Source organism: Lethenteron reissneri, chromosome 26 (assembly GCF_015708825.2).
Source record: "Lethenteron reissneri isolate LAM-NWPU_2019-01 chromosome 26, ASM1570882v1, whole genome shotgun sequence".
Taxonomy (NCBI): domain Eukaryota; kingdom Metazoa; phylum Chordata; class Hyperoartia; order Petromyzontiformes; family Petromyzontidae; genus Lethenteron; species Lethenteron reissneri.
The window spans coordinates 24,515,264-24,539,986 of NC_083804.1; the positions used below are offsets into that span (position 1 = coordinate 24,515,264).

Here is a 24,723-nt window from a genome sequence, read left to right on the forward strand (position 1 = left end):
ATCACAGGATATAGTTCTTAGGAATAAGACAGTTTTGCATGGACTTGGAAAGAAGCACTCGAACAGTTGGTGTTAAGCAATTTTAATTCTAAACAAACACATGACACTCTAATATGCAAAGGCGAAAGCATACGTCAATAAATTCATGAGCAAGATTATGCCAATTAACGAAAATGAATGACTAAAACACTTCTTATTTAGGTAACTCGACGGCAGCAACTGCTTTGCACGATCAGTTGATATTGAACGCACCACCTTGAAATGGCAACCCTTTTTGAAACGCAAAGATAACTTTTTTAAAGTCTTATTCGTGTGCGTGTTGTGTGTGCGTTGTCCCTTTTTAAAATTAATTAAATTTTCCTTAGAGCCGGGAGTTGTGTCGTTAGCTTGTGGGGTGTGGGAGGGAATATACGAAGAGCGGCCAGGTTCTCTCTGGGTTGGGCGTGGCCGCAGCGAGCCGTGCTGCTTCCTCGCTCGGGCGTGTCTCTGCTCGTGCGCTCTCACTCTCCACTGCTGGACGACGAGTTTGCACGATGCTCGCCGGCGTGGTGCGCGACGATTCCGTCGTCGCTCCGGACGTCTTGTCTGTTCTCACTGGGTGTTGGTCGGTGTGTGTATCAAACACACTGCGCATTCTATATCTCTTTCTCTCTCTTGGTGGCAGCCCCCGGCTTCTCCACTGCTGGACGATTGTTGAGTCGGCACGATGCTCGCCGTCGTTCTGGACGTCTTGTCTGTTCTCACTGGTCGTTGGTCGGTGTGTGCATCAAACACACGGCGCATGCATTGGCGCTGTCCTCTTCCTCACAGCCGTTTGATCAGGCTTTCTCCACTGCTTCGCGCTCTCTGCTTTGCTCGCTTGGTCGACGCTTGGCGATTTCTGCCCTTTTACAGGTTTATTGCTTGTCGTCACTCTCTCTTCTCTGTGCTTTCCTTTGTTCGTGCAGCTGCCAGCTTCACTCGCACTTAACTTCATTCTGCGAGAAGCGACACCTGCTATCGGCATCGGTGTTTGCTCCCTCACGACGCTCCGCCAGCCGGAGCACGGCTGAAACCCAGCCTCGACCCAGGTTGAACTCAGACTTCTGCGACTCGAACGACCCCTCCTCGTTCCATCACTTCTCGAGGCACGACGCGCCCCAGCTCCCTTGCGAGCCCCGTCGCAACGCTGCGTCGCAAGCCGAGTTGCGAGACTGAGCGCGACTTGAACAGACTGCACTCAGGCGGTCACTCTAACGACCCCTCGTCATCCCATCTCTCCTCGAGGCACGATCTGCCCCAGCTCTCTTGCGAGCCCCGTCGCAACGCCGCGTCGCAAGCCGAGTTGCAAGACTGAGCACGACTCGAACCAGACTGCACTCAGACTGTCACTTTAACGACCCCTCGTCATCCCATCTCTCCTCGAGGCACGATCCGCCCTAGCTCCCTTGCGAGCCCCGTCGCAACGCTGCGTCGCAAGCCGAGTTGCGAGACTGAGCGCGACTCGAACAGACTGCTCATTCGTGATGTGCGCTTGTGCTTAAACTCAAAACGTGACTCCCCTCTCTGCGCATCTCTTGCGAGAGAAAAACAAACAGGAAAAATAGATGTCCTCGGAATGTCAGCACAGACCCCCCCCCCTCGCGACCCTTTGACCCCTCCTCTCTCTGAGTGGGTCATTCCGAGGCCAGACCCCCAATACGTATTCAGGCGGGTCTGTGTTTGTGCCAAATCGTTGGAAGACAAAGGTGGCCGAGGAAATTTTTGGTTCTATGGAATGCATATTCTTTAAGTTGTGCGTGGTTGACCTATTTTGACTTCCTATTCTTCTGGATGACCGTTGTTCTAACTCTTAATAATTATTATTCGGTTTGTGATTTACCATGGTTATTAACACGTATTTTGTAGAGTTTATTGATGTTTGTTGTCTATCTGTATACAGGGATTGCACTGTTTTTCTCGAGTTATTTTTTTTTATGTCTTGAGGTTAAGTGTAAGTTGCCACTTACGCTTCCTTAACTGTTGGAATTCGTAATTATTTTTTTTTGGTCAGGTAGATAGAAACATACAATACAAAATAATATATATATACGGTGAATACGAGTAATATAAGGGAATATCTAATAACAAGCCCCTATTGTTTGCTGGTTAATTCTTTTTGTTAAGTTTCTACTTTTTGGTAAGGAAAACGTTAAAGCAAACGCGAGTTGCAACAGTTGTTTTTCTCTGTTTGGCACCTTATCCGTGCATCTCCAGATGTCTTGGGAGGTTAGGCCATCGACCTTTGTCCATCTGGATGTCTCTGACCTCTCTGTGCTCTGAAATCTTGCCACTTAATGGCCCTCCCTGTTTTACAGATTCCTGGTGTGCTTGTGAGGAGTAGTGGGTTGTTTTCATTATTTAATTTAAAAATATATATAGATATAAAAAAAATATATTTTTTTTTTAATTGTTCTTAATGAAAAAAAGGGGTATAGACACAACAATCCGCCCTTTAGAAAATTATCAGGGGTCGATTTTGCCACTGGCGAATATTCAAACAAAGTAAATGCCCCTTTTTTTTTTCGTTATGAATCCATCAGCCGCCCTCACTCTCGGCGGTTATTCCTTACCACGCGCGCGTACGTATCACAATCTTAACATGGTTACATTTGAAATAAGCAAAGAAAATAAAACAAAACGTTAACATCGATACGACATGTTACATCGGTTCTCATCCATCATAACTACGGCGAATATTAATTTTTGTTTTTGTTAAATCCTGGGAAACACTAGGTAGCGGTTTCGAACGCATTCCTTACAACGCGCGCGTACGTATCACAATCTTAACATGGTTACATTTGAAATAAGCAAAGAAAATAAAACAACGTTAAACATCGATACCACATGTTACATCGGTTCTCATCCATCATAACTATGGCGAATATTAATTTTTGTTTTTGTTAAATCCTGGGAAACGCTAGGTAGCGGTTTCGGACGCATTTCTGCATTATTTTCCTCCTGTTACCTACTTGCAATCTTTTTACCAAGTTATTATCATCTGGTTTGCCACTTTTAATTTTAGGTGGACATGCTGCTCCCCATGCACTGTCCTTCAGATTTGGTTCGTCCATAGCCTTTTCCTGTCCATTAACAATATTCTTATGGCCAGATATTTTAGAGTAACCCTTGGCTCTTTCATGCAATCTCCCAACATCATTAACTTGGTTCGTAGTGCTTATCGCTTTGATCTTTCGATCACGGTTTTCAGGTTCGTTTTTGTAATTTCCTCTATCACTCTCTCGCGTCGTGGGAGTGTGTGGTGTGAAATTGTGTTGCACATAACCAGAACTCGCGCACACAACCAACTTTGACACTTTGTTCGTGGCTCTTGCACTCTCTGCGATTACATCCACATTTACCGAGTCAGCGTGTCGATTTAATTCTGTGCCTCGTAATGTTGCCCTCTTTGTTTTTACGAGTGTGTTAGATTCCAACACCATTCCCGATATGTCATGAACATTCGTCTCCATTTTAGCACTCCGATCCACCTTAATTTTGGTTTCCCTTGGATATTTTTCATTCAAAGGCTCACGCCTGTACTCCTCAGGGCGTGTCTCTGTGTTCTCTCTCCCTGCACCACCATCGCGCGCTCCTGCGACGTGCTGCACTGTTTTTTTGGTGCGCTCTGGTTGTCTTCTTTGTCTCTGCTGTCTGTTATCTACTGTCCGATCACACTTAAATGCAGTCCTGTCCTTGCATTCGATCTGCGCATCATTTACGGGAGCACTGCTCGTGTTTCCTACCGCCTCGTATGCATTTAATGTTTCCTGATCGTGGCGGTATTTGTCCGCCCTGTCACTTGCAGCCTGCTTGCATTTTCCAATGAGCCCCAGATTTAGTTTCAACTCAGCGGGTGGGGTGCGTATGAGCAGCTCGCTCTCAATCACTGTGGGTGGTTCATCACGTATTTGGACCGCATTTTGTGTTGTTTCTCTATTCCCTCCTGGTATAGCCGGTGGGGAAATCGGTCGGAATTGGACCGATTGTGTTTGACCTCCCATCCTGCGATTCTCCTGAATGTTGGCCTCCGTACCTCCGCAGTCTATGTACCACCTTCCCGCTAGATGGTTATCTCGCCATCTTTGCGTGTAATTTTGACCTTGCGTGTGTCGTGGCATGGGGTGTTGATATGGTTCTGCTCTGAACCTTCCCCTCCTGCGATTCTCGTACATTTTTGGCCCAGTGTTTCTCCCATTTGGGTGCCAAATTTTTTCTGGATTGTTACTTTGCCATCTTTGTGCGTAATTTTGACCTTGCGTATGTCGGGGCATGGGGTGCTGATATGATTCTGCCCTTGGTCTCCACATTCTGCGATTCTCCTGAATGTTCGGCTTTGTGCCGCTCTCATTCTCGTGCCAACCTCTCTCTGGGTTATTTTGCCATATGTGCGTGCGTGTTCGCTCCTCCCTGCATTGTGGAACTGCTCGGTGATTTTTATTTATCTCTGAGAGGCTGGGTTCCTTATCCCTCTCCCTATGTTCTGGATCCGAATTATGATTCTTAGCTCTGTATAACCATGCCATGTACGCCTTGCTCTCTATGCGGCGTAAGGATGCGGTTTCCGGATTCAAAACCGTTCTCACCCTTTCTGTAATCTCTGGGCTCAAGGATTCAAAAAACATAATTTTGAACATGTGTTCCCCTTCGTGGTATCGATTCACATCGCCTGCGTAATACGCTCTTTTAAATTGTAAAAGGTAGTCACGTGGGTCTTGGTCCATGCCCTGGGTCATCAATTTTACCGCATAAAACCCCTCAGTGAGTGTCGAATATTCTCCAAACTTCCGAATCACTGCCAGACTCAGTTGTTTGAAATAATTTCTAACCTCGTATGGTAGCGACTTTACCCATGGTATAGATTCTCCATGTAAGCTCCTTTTCAACAGACTCGCTTTTTCATCCCGTCTCATCAGCCCTCTAATCATTGCCTCCTCTTCTACTGTTGCGATATGTGTGTATATCCATGGACTTATTGTGTGGGTCAAAATCGGGAATTCTGACGAGAGCTTTGTCCATCAATTTAAGGGTTTTACTGTTGAATGAGTATTCCGAAAGTTGATCGCCGTCAGCGTCATCAAACAAGTTATCATCAGACAAGCTGTCACTTTGATCTGTGCTGTCGGGCGTGTTTTAGCGGCGTGCATTTTTTGTGTGAGCTCTCTGGGCTGTGTCGCTCGTGTTGCCATTTCTCTGCAGTTTTTGCCTCTGCTCTTAGTGGAGTATATTCTGGCGACTTTACTTTAACATTTTGCCTCCCTCTAGCTGTGAAGTTGTCAGTCCCACATGTTTTTGTTTGCATCTGTATCTCTCCATCCCTTCTCTCGAATTGTGAGGGATTTCCTTTGTCAAGGATATTTTGTTCGATATCCATAATTTTTGTGCGATCTATCCCTGGACTATGTCCACATACCCAAGGGTGTGATTTACTGTTACTTTCATATTTATTCTGTGGATCAACGTCTGTGAGTTTCGCTGGTGTCGCGAGCACTGATTTCTCCTCCCTTTCGAGGGTGTGAGGACATTTTTCCTCGTTTATTAGAGACGATTTCTCTCCCGTTTCCTTTCCAAATGTTTCCTCATTCCACAATCCCTGTCTGTATGCCTGTGTGGGAAGGCATGAGTCCTGTCCTGCCTTCTCTGCAGTTTTTGCATCGTGTTCACCTTCGTTACATTTTATCCAGTCAATTAGTTTCCCCCAAGGTGTGTTCGTGTTATCGATACAGCTCCCTTCCCATATGTCTCTCTGACTGTCCTGCTTTGTAACAGATCAGTTGGTACGTTTTAATACGAGTTCCCAGTATCCCGCAATCCATTCAATTATTATTCTTAATCCTAGCATCTCAAGTTTGGCAGGAGCTACTTTGACATTCCCTTTCAGAGTGCATATAAAACCATTATCTCACAGCGTGTAGTCAGTTTGACTCGAGCTATTCTGTTATTTTCCGATTCAGAGTGCGTACCTCTAACACCATTTATCACAGGATGCAATCGGTTCGATATGATATTATCTTAATTCCACTGTCTTTGTTCCAACCTGCTATTCTGGAGTTTAACCTCAGAGGGCGTTTTTTTTTGTTTTACGCCCGTTTACAATCACAATGCAATGTTTGATCACGATATTCTGGTTAACACGTAGTGATTCATTCCTTCATCCATGCAAAACACTGTCTGCGAGAGATCCCGGACGACGCCACCCCATTATGTTGTATATGTTGGATTATGAAATTTTGATAAAAATAATCAAAATTAATAATTATCCAAAAAATTCGTAAATCGCATAAATTATGTTAATGTATGTATTAATATGCATAAACTATGATAATCACTGAGATAATCGTAGTAATTTATGCAGATGCTTGCGATTATGTTAAATGTGTGCAGTTATGATAATTAGGCTTAGCTTCGTTATCCAGAGTTGTATCAATCAGGATAACACGATTATCATTGATTAACATTTACTGATTATCTTAGTGTGTGTTACGTTATTTTAGGTCTCCAATTTCATATCTCATCACAGGATACAGTTCTTAGGAATAAGACAGTTTTGCATGGACTTGGAAAGAAGCACTCGAACAGTTGGTGTTAAGCAATTTTAATTCTAAACAAACACCTGACACTCTAATATGCAAAGGCGAAAGCATACGTCAATAAATTCATGAGCAAGATTATGCAATTAACGAAAATGAATGACTAAAACACTTCTTATTCAGGTAACTCGACGGCAGCAACTGCTTTGCACGATCAGTTGATATTGAACGCACCACCTTGAAATGGCAACCCTTTTTGAAACGCAAAGATAACTTTTTTAAAGTCTTATTCGTGTGCGTGTTGTGTGTGCGTTGTCCCTTTTTAAAATTAATTAAATTTTCCTTAGAGCCGGGAGTTGTGTCGTTAGCTTGTGGGGTGTGGGAGGGAATATACGAACAGCGGCCAGGTTCTCTCTGGGTTGGGCGTGGCCGCAGCGAGCCGTGCTGCTCCCTCGCTCGGGCGTGTCTCTGCTCGTGCGCTCTCACTCTCCACTGCTGGACGACGAGTTGGCACGATGCTCGCCGGCGTGGTGCGCGACGATTCCGTCGTCGCTCCGGACGTCTTGTCTGTTCTCACTGGGTGTTGGTCGGTGTGTGTATCAAACACACTGCGCATTCTATATCTCTTTCTCTCTCTTGGTGGCAGCCCCCGGCTTCTCCACTGCTGGACGATTGTTGAGTCGGCACGATGCTCGCCGTCGTTCTGGACGTCTTGTCTGTTCTCACTGGTCGTTGGTCGGTGTGTGCATCAAACACACGGCGCATGCATTGGCGCTGTCCTCTTCCTCACAGCCGTTTGATCAGGCTTTCTCCACTGCTTCGCGCTCTCTGCTTTGCTCGCTTGGTCGACGCTTGGCGATTTCCGCCCTTTTACAGGTTGATTGCTTGTCGTCACTCTCTCTTCTCCGTGCTTTCCTTTGTTCGTGCAGCTGCCAGCTTCACTCGCACTTAACTTCATTCTGCGAGAAGCGACACCTGCTATCGGCATCGGTGTTTGCTCCCTCACGACGCTCCGCCAGCCGGAGCACGGCTGAAACCCAGCCTCGACCCAGGTTGAACTCAGACTTCTGCGACTCGAACAACCCCTCCTCGTTCCATCACTTCTCGAGGCACGACGCGCCCCAGCTCCCTTGCGAGCCCCGTCGCAACGCTGCGTCGCAAGCCGAGTCGCGAGACTGAGCGCGACTTGAACAGACTGCACTCAGGCGGTCACTCTAACGACCCCTCGTCGTCCCATCTCTCCTCGAGGCACGATCTGCCCCAGCTCTCTTGCGAGCCCCGTCGCAACGCCGTGTCGCAAGCCGAGTTGCAAGACTGAGCACGACTCGAACCAGACTGCACTCAGACTGTCACTTTAACGACCCCTCGTCGTCCCATCTCTCCTCGAGGCACGATCCGCCCTAGCTCCCTTGCGAGCCCCGTCGCAACGCTGCGTCGCAAGCCGAGTTGCGAGACTGAACGCGACTCGAACAGACTGCTCATTCGTGATGTGCGCTTGTGCTTAAACTCAAAACGTGACTCCCCTCTCTGCGCATCTCTTGCGAGAGAAAAACAAACAGGAAAAACAGATGTCCTCGGAATGTCAGCACAGACCCCCCCCCCCTCGCGACCCTTTGACCCCTCCTCCTTCTGAGTGGGTCATTCCGAGGCCAGACTCCCAATACGTATTCAGGCGGGTCTGTGTTTGTGCCAAATCGTTGGAAGACAAAGGTGGCCGAGGAGATTTTTGGTTCTATGGAATGCATATTCTTTAAGTTGTGCGTGGTTGACCTATTTTGACTTCCTATTCTTCTGGATGACCGTTGTTCTAACTCTTAATAATTATTATTCGGTTTGTGATTTACCATGGTTATTAACACGTATTTTGTAGAGTTTATTGATGTTTGTTGTCTATCTGTATACAGGGATCGCACTGTTTTACGCGAGTTATTTTTTTTTTATGTCTTGAGGTTAAGTGTAAGTTGCCACTTACGCTTCCTTAACTGTTGGAATTCGTAATTATTTTTTTTTTGGTAAGGTAGATAGAAACATACAATACAAAATAATATATATACGGTGAATACGAGTAATATAAGGGAATATCTAATAACAAGCCCCTATTGTTTGCTGGTTAATTCATTTTGTTAAGTTTCTACTTTTTGGTAAGCAAAACGTTAAAGCAAATTCGAGTTGCAACAGTTGTTTTTCTCTGCTCTGCACCTTATCCGTGCATCTCCAGATGTCTTGGGAGGTTAGGCCATCGACCTTTGTCCATCTGGATGTCTCTGACCTCTCTGTGCTCTGAAATCTTGCCACTTAATGGCCCTCCCTGTTTTACAGATTCCTGGTGTGCTTGTGAGGAGTAGTGGGTTGTTTTCATAATTTAATTTAAAAATATATATATAAAAAAATATATATTTTTTTGAATTGTTTTTAATAAAAAAAGGGGTATAGACAACAAGTAGATGATGGCGGGTAGTAGATGATGTTGAGTAGTAGAAGATGGTGGGTAGTAGATGATGGCGGGTAGTAGATGATGGCGAGTAGTAGATGATGGCGGTAGTAGATGATGGCAAGTAGTAGATGATGGCGGGTAGTAGATGATGGCGGGTAGTAGATGATGGCGAGTAGTAGATGATGGCGGGTAGTAGATGATAGCGGGTAGTAGATGATGGCGGGTAGTAGATGATGGCGAGTAGTAGATGATGGCGAGTAGTAGATGATGGCGGGTAGTAGATGATGGCGGGTAGTAGATTATGGCGGGTAGTAGATGATGGCGAGTAGTAGATGATGGCGAGTAGTAGATGATGGCGGGTAGTAGATGATGGCGGGTAGTAGATGATGGCGAGTAGTAGATGATGGCGAGTAGTAGATGATGGTGAGTAGTAGATGATGGTGAGTAGTAGATGATGGCGAGTAGTAGATTGTTGTATATATACGCCTTTTTCCAAAATTGATATTAAGAATAATTCTTCCAATATATTTGTAATAATAATCAATCTGGGTGTAGCAAGCGGCCCAAGAAAAATGTAACAACCACCCTCACCCCTCACAGCAGCTGCCTTCCACATACCACACCAGGCAAAGAAGTAGCCATTAAAGGTAATTTAAAAAAACCCCGGTGTAAAAAGGCGAGAGAGGGGTTTGCTAATGAGATTCTGGGGAAATCTCTACACACCTTCAAAGACCGCCTCAAAGCATGTACACACAACAGGCGCCACGAGAACCGAACAGACACGTTTTTCATTGTAGTTGAATTTAGTTAACGGAACTGAGCGACAAGAATAAGTCGACATCATGCCAACACACTCACCCAGATTAAGAACCAGACTGCAGTCTACATGAGTGGCTGTTATTATTACTTACCTTATTTTACTCTTATTCACCATATATATTGTTTGTTATGGTATCTTTCTATCTACGTGACTTCCAGCAGTCAAGAAAGCTTAAGTGAAAACTTAGTTAAATCTCCAACCTCAGGATATCAAAATATAACTCAAGAATAAACAGCACGGATCACTGGATACAGATGAGGAACAAAGGTTAATAAAACCCTAGGAATACATGTGGTAATAACGATGATAAATCTCAAATCTTGGATAAACATGAACCATACTCTGGTTCTCTCGGTAAAGTCACGTAGGTATAAAATAAATGAAATCACGACGTTTCGGGCGCAACACAAGCGTCTGTCATCAGGTGGGACAACCGCAGCAAGAAACAATTGCTGAAGTGGGCAAAAGAGCTGCTTGTAACAAGGGGTTATATAGATTAGGGAGGGGGAGGAGCCAGGGTTAGAGAGGGTGGGGGGGGGTCAAACATGAGCCAAATAATAATTATGAAGTATTCGACCGAGGGTCATCCAGAAGAATACAATGCGAAAGAGGTCAATCACACACGACCAAGATAATGCGTTCCATAGAGAGAGCCCTCCCAACCGCCTTTGTCTTGCAGAAGCACGTGGTAGCAATAAATCACAAATGCAGGGAGGGCGCCTCCACTTGAGATATCAAACACCATGAAAAGTCCAAACTATGATGGACATACTGTAAACACTGCTCGAAACATACCTTGAGTCACTTACAGAGTCAACACCGCAAAATAGGATAAACACTAAGATAAGGGGTGGAAAATAATGTTTGTAAAAACCCATAAGAGTGAACTGGAAACATGGTACAGGAGGTCACACTTCAAGAGACGGCGCCCCTCTTTGAGAGATACAAAAAAATGTAACACCCCGACCGTGAAGGAAGAGGGTGGAGAACGCAACCGGACAGGGGGAACCCCTTCCTCCTTCCAGATTAATTATTGCAGAAGTTGACAACTGGGAAAACATCTAGGGACAATTTGAAGCATCTGTTTCCATTAATGGCAGAGTGGCTTGAGGAAGGAGACAGGAACCAGGCCTTGATGAAACAACTTATCACTACAATAAAATTAGAACAAACACACACACATGTACCCAAAATAGCGGGCCGGACGCGGGGTGACTGAACAGACAACTGTTTTTTGTTGTTTCTCTTAATACAACGGTAAAAGTTCGGAACTTAGCTACAAGAATAAGTCGACATCATAGACTGCCAACACACTCACCCAGATTAAGAACCAGACTGCAGTCCACATTAGTGGCTTTTATTATTACTTTTTACTCTTATTCACCTCATATATTGTTTCTTATTGTATCTTTCTATCTATGTGACTTTACCAAAAGAACCAAGGAATATGAATTCCAGCAGTCAAGAAAGTTTATAGTGAAAACTTAGTTATATCTCCAACCTCAGGATATCAAAATATAACTCGAGGATTAACAGCACGGATCCCTGGATACAGACGGGGAACAAAGGTTAATACAACCCTAGGAATACATGTGGTAATAACGATGATAAATCAGAAATATTGGATAAATATGAACCAAATAATACTTGGGACGTATTAGACCGAGGGTCATCCAGATGAGATACAAGCGAAATAGGTCAATCACACACGACCAAGATAAAATGTATCCCATAGAGCCTCCCCACCGCCTTTGTCTTCCAGAAGCACGTGGTAGCAATAAATCGCAAATGCAGGGAGGGCCCCTCCCCTTGAGATATCAAACACCATGAAGGAATTCCAAACCACGATGAAAGTACTGTAAACACTGCACCAAACATACCTTTAGTCACCTACATAGTCAAAACTGCAAAAAAGTGGTACGGTATCAAGCTATTAGAGGTAAAATAATGTTTTACTTCCAACCGGTACAGGAGGTCACACTTCAAGAGACGGCGCCGCTCTTTGGGAGAGACAAAATAATGTAACACCCCAGTTGGGAGGGAAGAAGGGGGGGGGGGAGAATGCAACCGGACAAAAGGAACCCCTCCCTCCTTCCAGATTAATTTTTGCAGAAGTTGAAAAACTGGGAAATGCACTTGGGGGCAATTTGGAGCATCTGTTTCCATTGATGGCGGGGTGGCTTGAGGAGGGGGACAGGAACCAGGCCAGCGTAAGACTTAACAGATTGCTTAATAAATCAGAACATATGTAGTGAGTTCAAGGAGACGTAGACGACGTAGTCGGAGGCACACTTATTTATTCAACCAAAGGGCAGAACACAATACTTGAAGGGGTAACGGCCCCTTCACCCGTCTAACAGGGAGACACCCTTAGCGCTAGCCCGGCTAGTCTGCTCCCAGGTCCTCCACTAGAGAGCTAGGGGAGGCTAGCTGATCCAGCTCTGGCCAAGCTAGGATCTCGGCACCCTTAGCCAACCAGACCGGCTCTTACAAGAGCATCGGCTCTGGGCTCTCAAGGCCGCGCCGCTGGCTTGCCCTGGTCGGTCCTTAGAAGGACAGCGAGCCAGGGGAGTCCCAGGGCCTATCCTGCTGGTCTGCACTCTTCGCTGGTTAAGCTGTAATACTCCACCCCGAGCCCACCGGCTCCCCTCCTTTTATAGCAACTCCCCCCCGAGGGGTGGGGCCGTGGGGGATCACAGCGCCGTCACAGCCCCCCAGGGCTAACCGTTGCGGACGTGGATGTAGGCACCCTTACGCGTGCGGGCGCAAACACCCCTTGTGTGTTTGTTTTCCCTCTCGTAACACCCCTACACATACACACACACCGGACAAACAACTGCCCCCACAGCAAAGAGCGAAATCAAAGGAATCCCAGTCCTTTGTGAGAAGGCGGGCAGAGGGGAGAGAATTTCACATATAAGCAAGGACACAGATCATGCAACTAAGTTCTGCGAGCGGCAGGCTCCGGGATAGGGAGCTGCATCAGCAGAAGCTACGAGTCGCGAAGTTCGTCTTTTGTTTTTCGTGACTTTTTTTTCTTGTTTCTTTCACCATTGAGAGCATAACCAGCTCAACCGAGCAAGAGTGTCGGCACTGTTGACCAGCGGGGGGTAGTAGATGATGGTGAGTAGTAGATGATGGTGAGTAGTAGATGATGGCGAGTAGTAGATGATGGTGAGTAGTAGATGATGGCGGGTAGTAAATGATGGCGGGTAGTAGATGATAGTGAGTAGTAGATGATGGCGAGTAGTAGATGACGTTCACAACGCAGCACCGTGTCGATTCATCATCGTCGCGGTTGGCGTGAGAGCCGGCGCCCCGCGTTGTTTGCTGCTTGTCAGCGAGCCGCCTTGCTCGTGCCCCTCGGGTGCCCCTGTGGCTCGCTGGAGGTGGCGGTGGTGGCGCTGGACGGGAGCTCCTCGGTACCGGGGGGGCGGCGGCGCTGTTCCGCGGAGTCGGCGTTCACCGTTTTAGCGGCGTGGCCGTCGCTCCGGCGGAAGACGGAGTCGGCGCTCTCGGAGGCGTATGGCCGAGGCGCCGGTTTCGTCGTTCGCTTCTCAAGTCCTCGGAACTCGTCGTAGGACCTTCCTGGCGGCCTCCGCCGTCCGGGCTCGGCTTGCCGGCGCGGCGTTGTCTGCGCGTGTGAACCATGGCAGGGGAGACAGCTTTGCGGATTGTACGGTCAGAATATCCGTTCATCCTGAGGGCTTGGTGTACGTGCTCCAGCTCACTGGCTAGGTGATGCTGGTCGGAGATGCAACAGGCCCTATGGTGTAGTGTTTTGATGAAGGAATTCTTCTGGGCTGGATGGTGGGTGGGAGTCAGGCTTTAGATAGACATCCGTGTGGGTGGCTTTCCTGTAGACAGTGTCCCAGCGAGCCATCAGGTCTCTTCTCGATCAAAACATCCAGGAATGGTAGATTGCCATCATTTTCCACTTCCATGGTAAATTTGATAGATGGCTGTATGGAATTGATGTGGTTGAGAAATTGGTTCAGTGCTGGCAGGTCATGTGGCCAGATGATGAACGTGTCATCTACGTATCTCTTCCACAAGGAAGGACGTAGGGTGGATGTCTGGATGGCATGTTTCTCAAATTTCTCCATGAAATCATTCGCTACCACTGCCGATAAGGGAGAACCCATTGGGGTACCCTAATTTTGTTTGTAGAATGTACCAATCTAGGTGTAGTAAGTGATTCCTGATATGCAATACCCGGGTGTCTACAAACTGAGTTGTGGCTGCGGCAGCAGTTACATTGGGGAAACGAAGCGACATATCTCGGACCGCATTCGCGAACACAAGGCAGATCTTAAACACGGTAGGACCAATACTTCTGCCATTGCTGATAATTGTTTTAACGCAATGGGCTGACACGAAATTGACTTTTCCAAGACGAATGTACTCTGCAAACCCACCGGCTATTATCAGAGATTTGTTCATGAAGCCGTCCAGATAGATATATAAACACAGACACAACTTAAACCGAGAAGATTGGTACAAACTGAGCAATCATTGGAAGAACTTTATTAACCAGGTAAAGTATTAACTGACTGTGATGTTTCCATCCTACCTGCCCATGTCAGCTGTTATTTCCGACTCTCTGTGTGTCTTTCCCTCTCTCTCTGTGCATCTCTCTCCGATTTCTACTCCAGTGAGGGTCCACTTTCTGCCCTGCTTCCCCCCCCCCTTCTCCCTCCCCCCCCCCCCCTGCAGCCGATCTCTCCATTGCTGCCGCGGTGGTCCACTTTACTCCAGTGACCCGGGTGCTACTGCAGGGTCCACTTTCTGCCCTGCCTCCCCCCCCCTTCTCTTTCCCCCCCTGCAACCGACCTCTCCAGTGCTGCCGCGGTGGTCCACTTTACTCCAGTGACCCGGGGCTGCCGCAGGGTCCACGTTCTACCCCACCTTCTTCCCCCCCTTCTCTCCCCTCCTGCTGCCGAGGCCTATATAGCTCGTGCCACGACAGATTTCTCGCCTACTTCAGTAGTTTTTTATTGCTGTGGTTGTCCCACCTGATGACGATTGCTTGTGTTGAGATCGAAACGTCGTGATCTATTAATTTTCTACCTACATGACTTTACCAAAAGAACCAAAGAGTATGGATTCCTGCAGTCCAGAAAGCTTCAAATCAAGTTGTAAACACGTGTAAACAAACATGTAAACACAAATCTAACACAAACAAGCATGTGAACACAAATGTAAACACATACATAAGCATTAAACACGAATGTAAGCACGTGTAAATAAACATGTAAACACGAATGTAAACACATAAATAAGAATGTGAACACGGACGTAAACAAGAATGTAAACACGAATGTAATCGCGTAAAGAATTACGTGAACACAAACACGTATATAAACATGAAACACGAATGTAAACACGTAAATAATCATGTGAACACATGTAAACATATGTAACCAAGCATGTAAACACATGTAAATAAGCATGTAAACACATGAGTGTGTCCCCGTGGCAGCGTGGAGCGCTGGTTGATGAAGGGACATGAAGGCGGTGACATCTCCGTGTCTCTCACCCCGTGTGTCTCTCCCCGTGTCTCTCCCCGTGTGTCTATCCCCGTGTGTCTCACCCCGTGCGTCTCTCCCTGTGTGTCTTTCCCCATGCGTCTCTCCCCGTGTGTCTCCAGACCATACGCAGGCTGCTGGTCTTCACCGTCACTCTGCTGGCGAACCTCTCCCGCGTGCCAGAGAACCGCGCCTGCTTCCGCCAGAGCAACGCGGTGCCCGTGATGCAGGAACTGCTCAAGAAGGATGACGTGGAGTTCAGGATGACTGCCCTGGTGGTCATCGCCCACATACTGGAGGAGAGCGACTGCGACCCCCTGGGAGAGACGAGTACGCAACTCTCACGGCACCCCGCACGGGCCGCTCCTCGCCTGCAGGACTCGGCACTTGCTCACCCACCGCTCGCCTCCCTCACGTGGCTTTAGTCAGACGAGGGATGTAGACGTCACCGTTTACGCATTAAAGAAGACGGTGACACGCGGCACACGGGAGACTAAAGAAGAAGATCCCCCGCATAGCCTCAACAGACTGTTGGGCCAAGTGCTGTTCACGATCAGCTGTGAATACTGGCGTGGCATACGAGGAGGTGGATGGGCGCGGCGCTGGGTATGGTGATTGGCTTATTTAAAAATAAATAATTTTTACGTTACCGGGTAGGGCCCCACTGAGCGATGTGGACGTTGTTTAGAAGCGACGTGGCCACCACAAATGACAGCTCAACCAAGCGGCGTATCACATGGTCATTTATAGCAGCCCAATACTCTAACATCAGAATCAGATAGGGTTTTATTCGCCATGAAAGTTCGCACAGACAAGGAATTTACTTTGGCAGTAAGGTGCATAGATTCAACAAATAGGAATCTTAAATCTTAAATAAGTGGTGTACAAGTGTAATGTGAGGATATATCCGGCTCACTGACATATCACAACTCGTCATGATGATTGGCTATGCCGGTCCTGGTTTATAGCCAATGGGGGGAAGCCTAGGGGCGTGGCCCTGACGTAATGGCAAGGTGACAGCTGTAAGGATTGGTTCTGCTGGCTTTGGCCACAGCCAATGGGGAGAGGAGTCAGGGGCGTGGTCCCGGGAGCTTACGAGGGGGCCTGGAATATTCCATGGAGGCTAACGAGGATTGGCGGAAACGTACCACGTGACCCGGGTATTAAATAGGGGTGGAGACGAGCGACACGTGGTCAGAACGGGAACGAACAGAGGAAGGGGGCCACGCGGGAGCGGGGCTCCGGGTTGCCACGTGGCAGTGTGTCTCTCTCTCTATCTGTCCCTCTCACGCTGCCTGTCAGCAGCATGAAGGAAAGCTGTAATACAAGTTGAATAAGAGACGGATTCCAGAAGTCGCCTCAACGAGCTTTATTACATTGGTGTCAGAAGTGTCTCTTGAGACCGTTTGGACGATCCTTTAAGATGTCCAAGCACCTCAAGAAGAAGAATACTAAAGGTACAAAGTCTAACTAATACTAAGGAGCTAAAGTATGTAAAAATTGAATAAAATATAATCTAAAATATACAATAGCTATAATATACAATATAAAATTACAAAAATGCAAATAGGGTAAGCGTGCAAATATGGCAGGGTGTCATTGTGCAGATATTGTGTTAAAGTCAGTTTGAGCGTTAAAGTCAGTTTGAGCCCCTGGCCTTGTTGAAGAGGCCAGCAGCGGATGGGAAGAAACTGTTATTGTTGCGTGAGGTTTTGGTCCTGATGGACCGCAGCCTTCTGCCGGAGGGGAGTAACTGGAACAGAGAGTGTCCAGGGTGGGAGGAGTCGGCCACAATCTTCCTCGCTCGCCTCAGGGTCCTCGAGGTGTGCAGGTCCTCGAGGGTAGGCAGATTGCAGCCAATCACCTTCTCAGCAGTGCAGATGATACGCTGCAGTCTGCTCTTGTCCTTGGCAGTGGTAGCAGCGTACCAGATGGTGATGGAGGAGCTGAGGATGGACTCAATGATGGCTGTGTAGAAGTGTACCATCATTGTCTTTGGCAGGTCTAATTTCTGCAGCTGCCATAGGAAGTACATCCTCTGGTGTGCTCTCTTTATGTGGGAGCTGATGTTCAGTTCCCACTTGAGGTCCTGGGAGAGGATAGTGCCCAGGAAGCGGAAGGACTCCACAGTGTTGACTGGGGAGTCTCACAGGGTGATGGGAGTGAGTTGGGCTGTATTCTTCCTGAAGTCCACAACCATCTCCACTGTCAGAAGAGCATTAAGCTCTAAGTTGTTCTGGCCACACCAGGTTGTCAACTTCCCACCTATAGTCAGACTCATCCCCACCAGAGATGAGCCCAATGAGGGTGGTGTCATCCGCAAACTTCAAGAGTTTGGCGGACGAATGACTGGAGGTGCAGCTGTTGGTGTACAGGGAGAAGAGCAGAGGGGAAAGGACGCAGCCCTGAGGAGATCCGGTGCTGATGGACCGGGAGTCAGAGACTTGTGTTCCCAGCCTAACGCACTGCTTCCTGTCAGACAGGAAGTCTGTGATCCACCTGCAGGTGGAGTCGGGCACGTTCAGCTGGGAGAGCTTGTCCTGAAGCAGGGCAGGGATGATGGTGTTGAAAGCAGAGCTGAAGTCCACAAATAGGATCCTGGCGTAGGATGCTGGGGAGTCCAGGTGCTGTAGGGTGAAGTGGAGGGCCATGTTTACTGCGTCGTCCACAGAGCTGTTGGCTCTGTAGGCAAACTGCAGGGGGTCCAGGAGAGGGTCTGTGACAGCTTTCAGATGTGCCAGCACCAGGCGCTCAAAAGACTTCATTACCACAGAGGTTAGGGCGACGGGTCTGTAATCATTAAGTCCTGTTGGCCTTGGCTTTTTGGGCACAGAGATGATGGTGGAGGACTTGAGACAGGCTGGTACATGGCATATCTCCAGAGAGGTGTTGAAGATGTTGGTGAACACCGGAGACAGCTGGTCAGCGCAGTGCTTGAGGGTCGCTGGAGAGACAGAGTCTGGCCCAGCTGCTTTGCGGGGGTTCTGCCTCTTGAAAAGTTTGTTAACCTCTCCCTCCTGAATTGAGAGAGTCATCTCTGTAGTGGGGGGGAGGGGGGAGGCCTCTTGGGTGGGAATGGGTAGTTCAGGACAGTCCAATTGTCTTTCAAATCTACAGTAGAACTCGTTCAGGTCGTTGGCCAGGCGGGAGTCGTTAGTGGTGTGGGGGGCTCTGGGCTTGTAGTTGGTGATCTGCCTGAGCCCTCTCCAGACAGAAGCAGAGTCGTTAGCAGAGAACTGATGTTTTAGTCTCTGAGTACAGTCGTTTAGCCTCTCTCACCGCCTTGCTAAACCTGTCCTTCGACTCTCTGAATCTATTTCTATCTCCACTCCTAAACGCTTCTTCCTTCTCCAACCTCAACCTTCTGAGCTTTGCTGAGAACCAGGGCTTGTTGTTGTTGAAGTTCACCCTGGTGCGTGTTGGAATATAGCAGTCCTCACAGAAGCTGATGTACGACGTCACAGCCTCTGTGAGTTCATCCAGGCTATTGGTAGCAGTCGTGAACATATCCCAGTCAGTACAGTCCAAGCACGCCCGCAGATCCTCCATAGCCTCACTGGTCCACTGTTTAGATGTCCTCACAGCAGGTTTACAGAGCTTTAGTTTCTGCCTGTATGCAGGAATCAGGTGGACCATGGCATGGTCAGAGTGTCCCAGTGCTGCTCGGGGGACGGCGTGGTAGGCTCCACTGACTATAGTGTAGCAGTGATCCAGAGTGGTACCTTCTCTGGTAGGGCATTTAATGAATTGTCTGTATTTGGGGAGTTCGTGGCTGAGATTACCTTTGTTAAAGTCGCCGAGTACGATAACCAGGGAATCCGGATTTTCTCGCTGCACACTCAGAATCTGGTCGTTGAGCATGCGTTGGGCCTCTTTAACCTGAGGACCCGGCGGAAAATAAACTCCGACCAAAATGAGCGACGCAAACTCGCGAGGCGAGTAAAAAGGTTTAAAGTTTATAAAAAATGATTCCAGGTCCGGAGAACAATGTTGCAGAATCACTGTTACATCTACACACCAGCCACTGTTAGTGTAAAAACAAATACCACCGCCCCTCGTCTTGCCGGAGAGTGCTATGTCCTGATCCGATCTTACGAGTTGGAAGCCTGCCAGTTGTAACGCAGTGTCCGGGATCAAATCACACAGCCATGTCTCCGTGAAGCACAAGACAGAAGATGAAAGAAAGTCTCTGTTTTTCACCATCAGTAGCTGAAGGTCGTCCATTTTGTTGCACAGTGAACGTACATTGGAGAGGAAAAAGCTTGGAAGCACTGTTCGGATCCCGCGTCTGCGTAGCCGCACTAGAGCCCCCGGCCGTTTACCCCTTCGGTGGCGTTTCGCTGCTTGAGAAAAGCCTAGCGCGGCTTTGACTAGAATGCCCACTAATTCTGCCGCTGGAAGCAGAAAAGTGGGAAATAAATCTACAGAAGTTGTTTCCCTGATGTTTACAAGTTCGTCTCTTATTAGAGAACTCCGAAAAACTTGGCAGAACACTGAATTAACAGACAAAACAAGACAAAACAGGGTGCACCAACCGGCCGAGGCTGCCATCATCGGCGCCATCTTCACCAACATGGTCTTGTGGAAACCAGAATCAAGGTGTCTGTTGTATCGAGTATCCATTCATCGAGAGTTAATCACCGTGTCGATTCATTTTGGGATACATGGATCGACTAATCCCATTGGTTAGTATAGCTTCCCGCAGAACGTGTTTTAATAGCAGATGGTGGTTAATTTTACACAAGCTCTGATGAGTACGTAACTTACTGCGTATTTGTTTATGTTAGCAATAAAAGTAAATTTTATTGATAAAATGCTTTAATACATTTATCATGTGTACAGTATCATTATTAAGGCTATTACTGATACCCCAATGAAACTCTCACATATATTGTTCAAAGGTAAATAATAGCTGTCGGTAACGCATCTCCATTGGAACCATGTGATAGCGACCTCCTATAGCGCTGTTTCGTATAGTGCTCACTTTACCGAGAACGCATCCTGAGCGTAATAGGAAGTATGGCTGTAGTTTAAACACAATAAAGCATAGCTGGCACAACAGCTCTACACACATAACACCACGCATACACACAGAGTCATAGCAATAGCTGTACACACATAACACCATGCGTACACACAGTCATAGCAATAGCTGTACACACATAACACCACGCGTACACACAGAGTCATAGCAATAGCTGTACACACATAACACCATGCATACACACAGAGTCATAGCAATAGCTGTTAAACCACACGCTTATATCTCGTACCCCACACTCACAATATCACATTTGTATAATCCACACGTGGGTGATTTTCGAATGGCAAATTTGGACCGCAACCCCACTCTTGCGATTACATCGCAGGATCTTTAACAGTGAAGTAGGCGGGGCATTTTATTCCGGTTATTACACAGCAGTAATAACCAGGGCGGCCGCTGGATTTGAACCGTAAACCTCCGCACCAAGCGGCGAAGGTGCTACCGCTGGGCTGTGTCGGTGTGGGTGACACGGGACACGTGGTGGGCGGTGTGGGTGTGGGTGACACGTGGTGGGCTGTGTGGGTGACACGTGGTGGGCTGTGTGGGTGACACGGAACACGTGGTGGGCTGTGTGGGTGACACGTGGTGGGCTGTGTGGGTGTGGGTGACACGTGGTGGGCTGTGTGGGTGACACGTGGTGGGCTGTGTGGGTGACACGGGACACGTGGTGGGGTGAGTGGGTGACACGGGACACGTGGTGGGCTAAATGGGTGACACGGGACACGTGGTGGGCTGAGGAGTGATGGTCACTGCGCGTCTCGTTTCAGACTCCACTAACGAGCTGCTCCAGATCATCAGTAGGCCCACCGTGTACGGCCGATACAAGCAGGTGGGTGAGATCATATCCCAGAGCGAGGAGCTGCTGGAGTCTCTGGCCATGCTGTCCGTGTGCTGGCCGGTGCGCAGGAAGGTGAGCACTCGCACCGCACCACCCACCAGGCACCGAGTCGGCCCTGGGCGCTGTGCTGGGTGTCGCGCGCCGCGATTGTCGTTTCCCCGCCGGTACGTCGTCGCGGGTTGGTCGACGGCGCCGCCCAAGTCGTGAATCTGTGGCTTCCGAGCCGCTTCCCGCTTGCGCCGAGGTTCACCGTCGCTCCTCGCGGGATCCGCGCCGCTTCTCGTCAGATCTACGAGGCGGGCGCCGTGGCTCCGCTGGTGCAGAGCCTGAGGCAGGGCCGCTCCGTGGAGAAGCTCCATGCGGTGACGACGCTCAGCAGACTCAGCCGGGACCCCGACACCTGCTCCCAGATGAGGCAGGGTGAGGAGGAGGAGCAGGAGGAGGGCGGCTCTCCATATACACACACACACACTTTATATATATATATATACACTGCATATACTAACTATACCTGCCTATGTCAACTGTTATTTCATGCTAATCTCTCATATTAACATCGCCACTTCCATGCCCTTTAATTTATCACATTAACATCACCAGCCCCGGCCACTTCTTTATGACCCTTGGGCTACACCCATTTCAAACCTTTACAACAGTCTGCATCAGCAGCAGACAACGCTTTCACAACTGACGACGGGCGCTTGTGTTGCGCCCGAAACGTCGTGATTTATTATATTTTATCACTACGTGACTTTACCGAAAGAACTAAATAGTATACACACTACATATAATATATACACTATACATACTACATGTATCTACAATATATACACTACACATGCACTATATATACACAACATATATACACTCTATAGCGTATATATATACACTACATGTGTAGTGACATAGGACGTCACTACTGTGTCGGCCCGTATGAGGGCTGGGGGCCCCAAGGGGGTGCCTGGGGGGTCACGTGGTGGAGGGACCCAGACCTCCCGTGAGGTGGGGGAAGTGAGGCGTGGCCTGGGAAGGGAGGCGTGGCCTGGGCGGAGCCGGCCACACCAGAGCAGATATAATCGTGGTGTGAACGGAGAGCGAGGCTGTTGTACTCCGAAGTGAAGACGATATCATCGGTCCTCTAGTCCCGGGTCGTCGTCCTGGACCAGGCAGCCCGTCGCCTGCCTGGTCCACTCTGTGTAGCATTCCAGAGTGTTAGTGAGTTGAGGAAGGTGGTCACCACCTCATGTACAGTGTTATATTACTTACCGTTTAATAAATAGTGTTGCCTCCAAGCTGTGTGTGTGTGTGCACCTAATACGAACCCACTACACATGCGCTACACACTGAGCATCGATTTACCCAGGATACATGTACACACACTGCACAATACACTGCTGTGTGTAGTGAGTGTTGATGTGTTTGTGCTGTATATACTTGTATGAGTGTTGGTGAGAGTGGCGAGTGCGTGTAGTGAGTGGTGAGTGTGTGTGATAAGTGAGTGGTGAGTGTGAGGAGTGTATGGTGAGTGAGTGGTGTGTGTATGGTGAGTGGTGAGTGTGGAGTGAGTGGTGAGAGTGAGTGGTGAGTGAGTGGTGAGTGAGTGGTGAGTGAGTGGTGAGTGAGTGGTGAATGTGTGTAGTAAGTGAGTGGTGAGTGAGTGGTGAGTTTGACTCTGAGTGTTTGTGTGTTTCAGAGGGACATCTGCACTGCCCCATATGGAGCACGAACCAGAACCAGCTGAGGGAGAGAGCGGCCGGCTCCTGGGGCAGCGTGAGGACCTCCACCTCCTCCTCTACACCTCCTCCTCCTCTACACCTCCTCTACACCTCCTCCTCCTCTACACCTCCTCTACACCTCCTCCTCTACACCTCCTCCTCCTCTACACCTCTACACCTCCTCCTCTACACCTCCTCCTCTATACCTCCTCCTCTACACCTCCTCCTCTACACCCCCTCCTCCTCCTCTACACCTCCTCCTCCTCCTCTACACCACCTCCTCTACACCACCTCCTCTACACCTCCACCTCTACACCTCCACCTCTACACCTCCTCCTCTACACCACCTCCTCTACACCTCCTCTACACCTCCTCCTCCTCTACACCACCTCCTCTACACCTCTTCTTTACTCCAGCGGTGTCCCCAGCACGACGCTCGTGCAGCGCGTGCGGTGACGCAACCCCCCCCCCCCCCGTGCCCCCCCCACTCCCCCCCCCCCTCTGTGCCTCAGGCCGTGCTCCGCGCCGTCAAGGGCTTCATCTCGTGCTGCTCCTCCTCCAGGTCCACGGAGGTGCAGGCTCGCCTCGCAGGTAACGGCAGCCCCTAGGTAACAGCAGCCCCTAGGTAACAGCAGCCTTGAGATAACAGCAGCCTGGTAATAGCAGTTCAAGGTAGAGGTCGACCGAAATTCGGTTTCGGCGCCGAAAGTTGGCAAATGGCCTCTTTCGGCAAAGTTTCTGTTTCGGCCAAAGCCAAAAAGTTTACTTTCGGTTTAGTTTCGTTTTCGTCCGAAACTAGAAATTCAGTTTCGACCGGCCTCTAGTTCAGGGGACATGAGAAGAGACACAGGAGCAGCTGGGTGTTTGATGCACCGAGTTGCAGGATTCCCTGTCAAGTTGCTCGTCTTGCTCACGCCGAGTCTCCCGTGGTTGCCGACGTCTGTTGCCCCGCGCGCGCCGCTTGCCGTGTCCCCAGGCGTCCCCAAGTGGCAGGAGGGTGACGTGCAGGCCTGGCTGGAGGAGAGCAGCCTGGGCGCCTACTGCCCCAACTTCACGCAGATCGACGGCCGCATCCTCCACTCCCTCCTGGAGATCCGCCAGCAGGTGGCACGGGGACACCGGGGGACACCACGTGGTGTCACCACACAGCACCACGTGGTGTCACCACACAGCACCACGTGGGGCACAGAGTGACACACCACGTGGTGTCACCACACAGCACCACGTGGGGGCACCACACAGCACCACGTGGGGGTACTACACAGCACCACGTGGTGTCACCACACAGCACCACGTGGGGTCACCACACAGCACCACGTGGTGTCACCACACAGCACCACGTGGTGTCACCACACAGCCCCACGTGGGGGCACCACACACAGCACCACGTGGGGCACCACACAGCACCACGTGGGGGCACCACACACAGCACCACGTGGTGTCACCACACACAGCACCACGTGTCAGGCTCATGGACACAGACGCCACGACTCAGTGGGGACCCCAACCCTGCGGCTCCTCACCTCCTCACCCAGCTCCTCACCCAGCTCCTCACCCAGCTCCTCACCCAGCTCCTCACCCAGCTCCTCCTCGATGTCTTTGTCTCACATCTTCTCTTCCTGTTCTCAGGCCCCGGAGTTCTTTGCCATGGTGGCACGGGAAGTGGGTGGCTTCCACCGCCTGGAGGACTTCCTCAAGTTCCTGGATGCTGTGGAGAAACTGGAATGATGAGGTTCACTGTCCACTCACCACCACTCTCACACTCACCATGCACTACCACACATTCACCACGCAGT

At 49.1% G+C, this 24,723-nt stretch overlaps 1 protein-coding gene across 1 annotated transcript in view; it reads left to right on the forward strand.

The window, feature by feature from the left end:
- Positions 1–24,723, forward strand: part of LOC133347917 (uncharacterized) — a 48,408-nt gene that overhangs the window by 22,041 nt on the left and 1,644 nt on the right. Inside the window, exons 6-12 of the mRNA XM_061560658.1 lie at positions 15,453–15,660; positions 21,142–21,284; positions 21,500–21,632; positions 22,906–22,982; positions 23,440–23,518; positions 23,904–24,031; positions 24,557–24,659. Coding sequence (XP_061416642.1) covers positions 15,453–15,660; positions 21,142–21,284; positions 21,500–21,632; positions 22,906–22,982; positions 23,440–23,518; positions 23,904–24,031; positions 24,557–24,655 — 867 coding nt within the window. The 3' untranslated portion in view covers positions 24,656–24,659. The remainder of the gene's footprint in view (positions 1–15,452; positions 15,661–21,141; positions 21,285–21,499; positions 21,633–22,905; positions 22,983–23,439; positions 23,519–23,903; positions 24,032–24,556; positions 24,660–24,723) is intronic.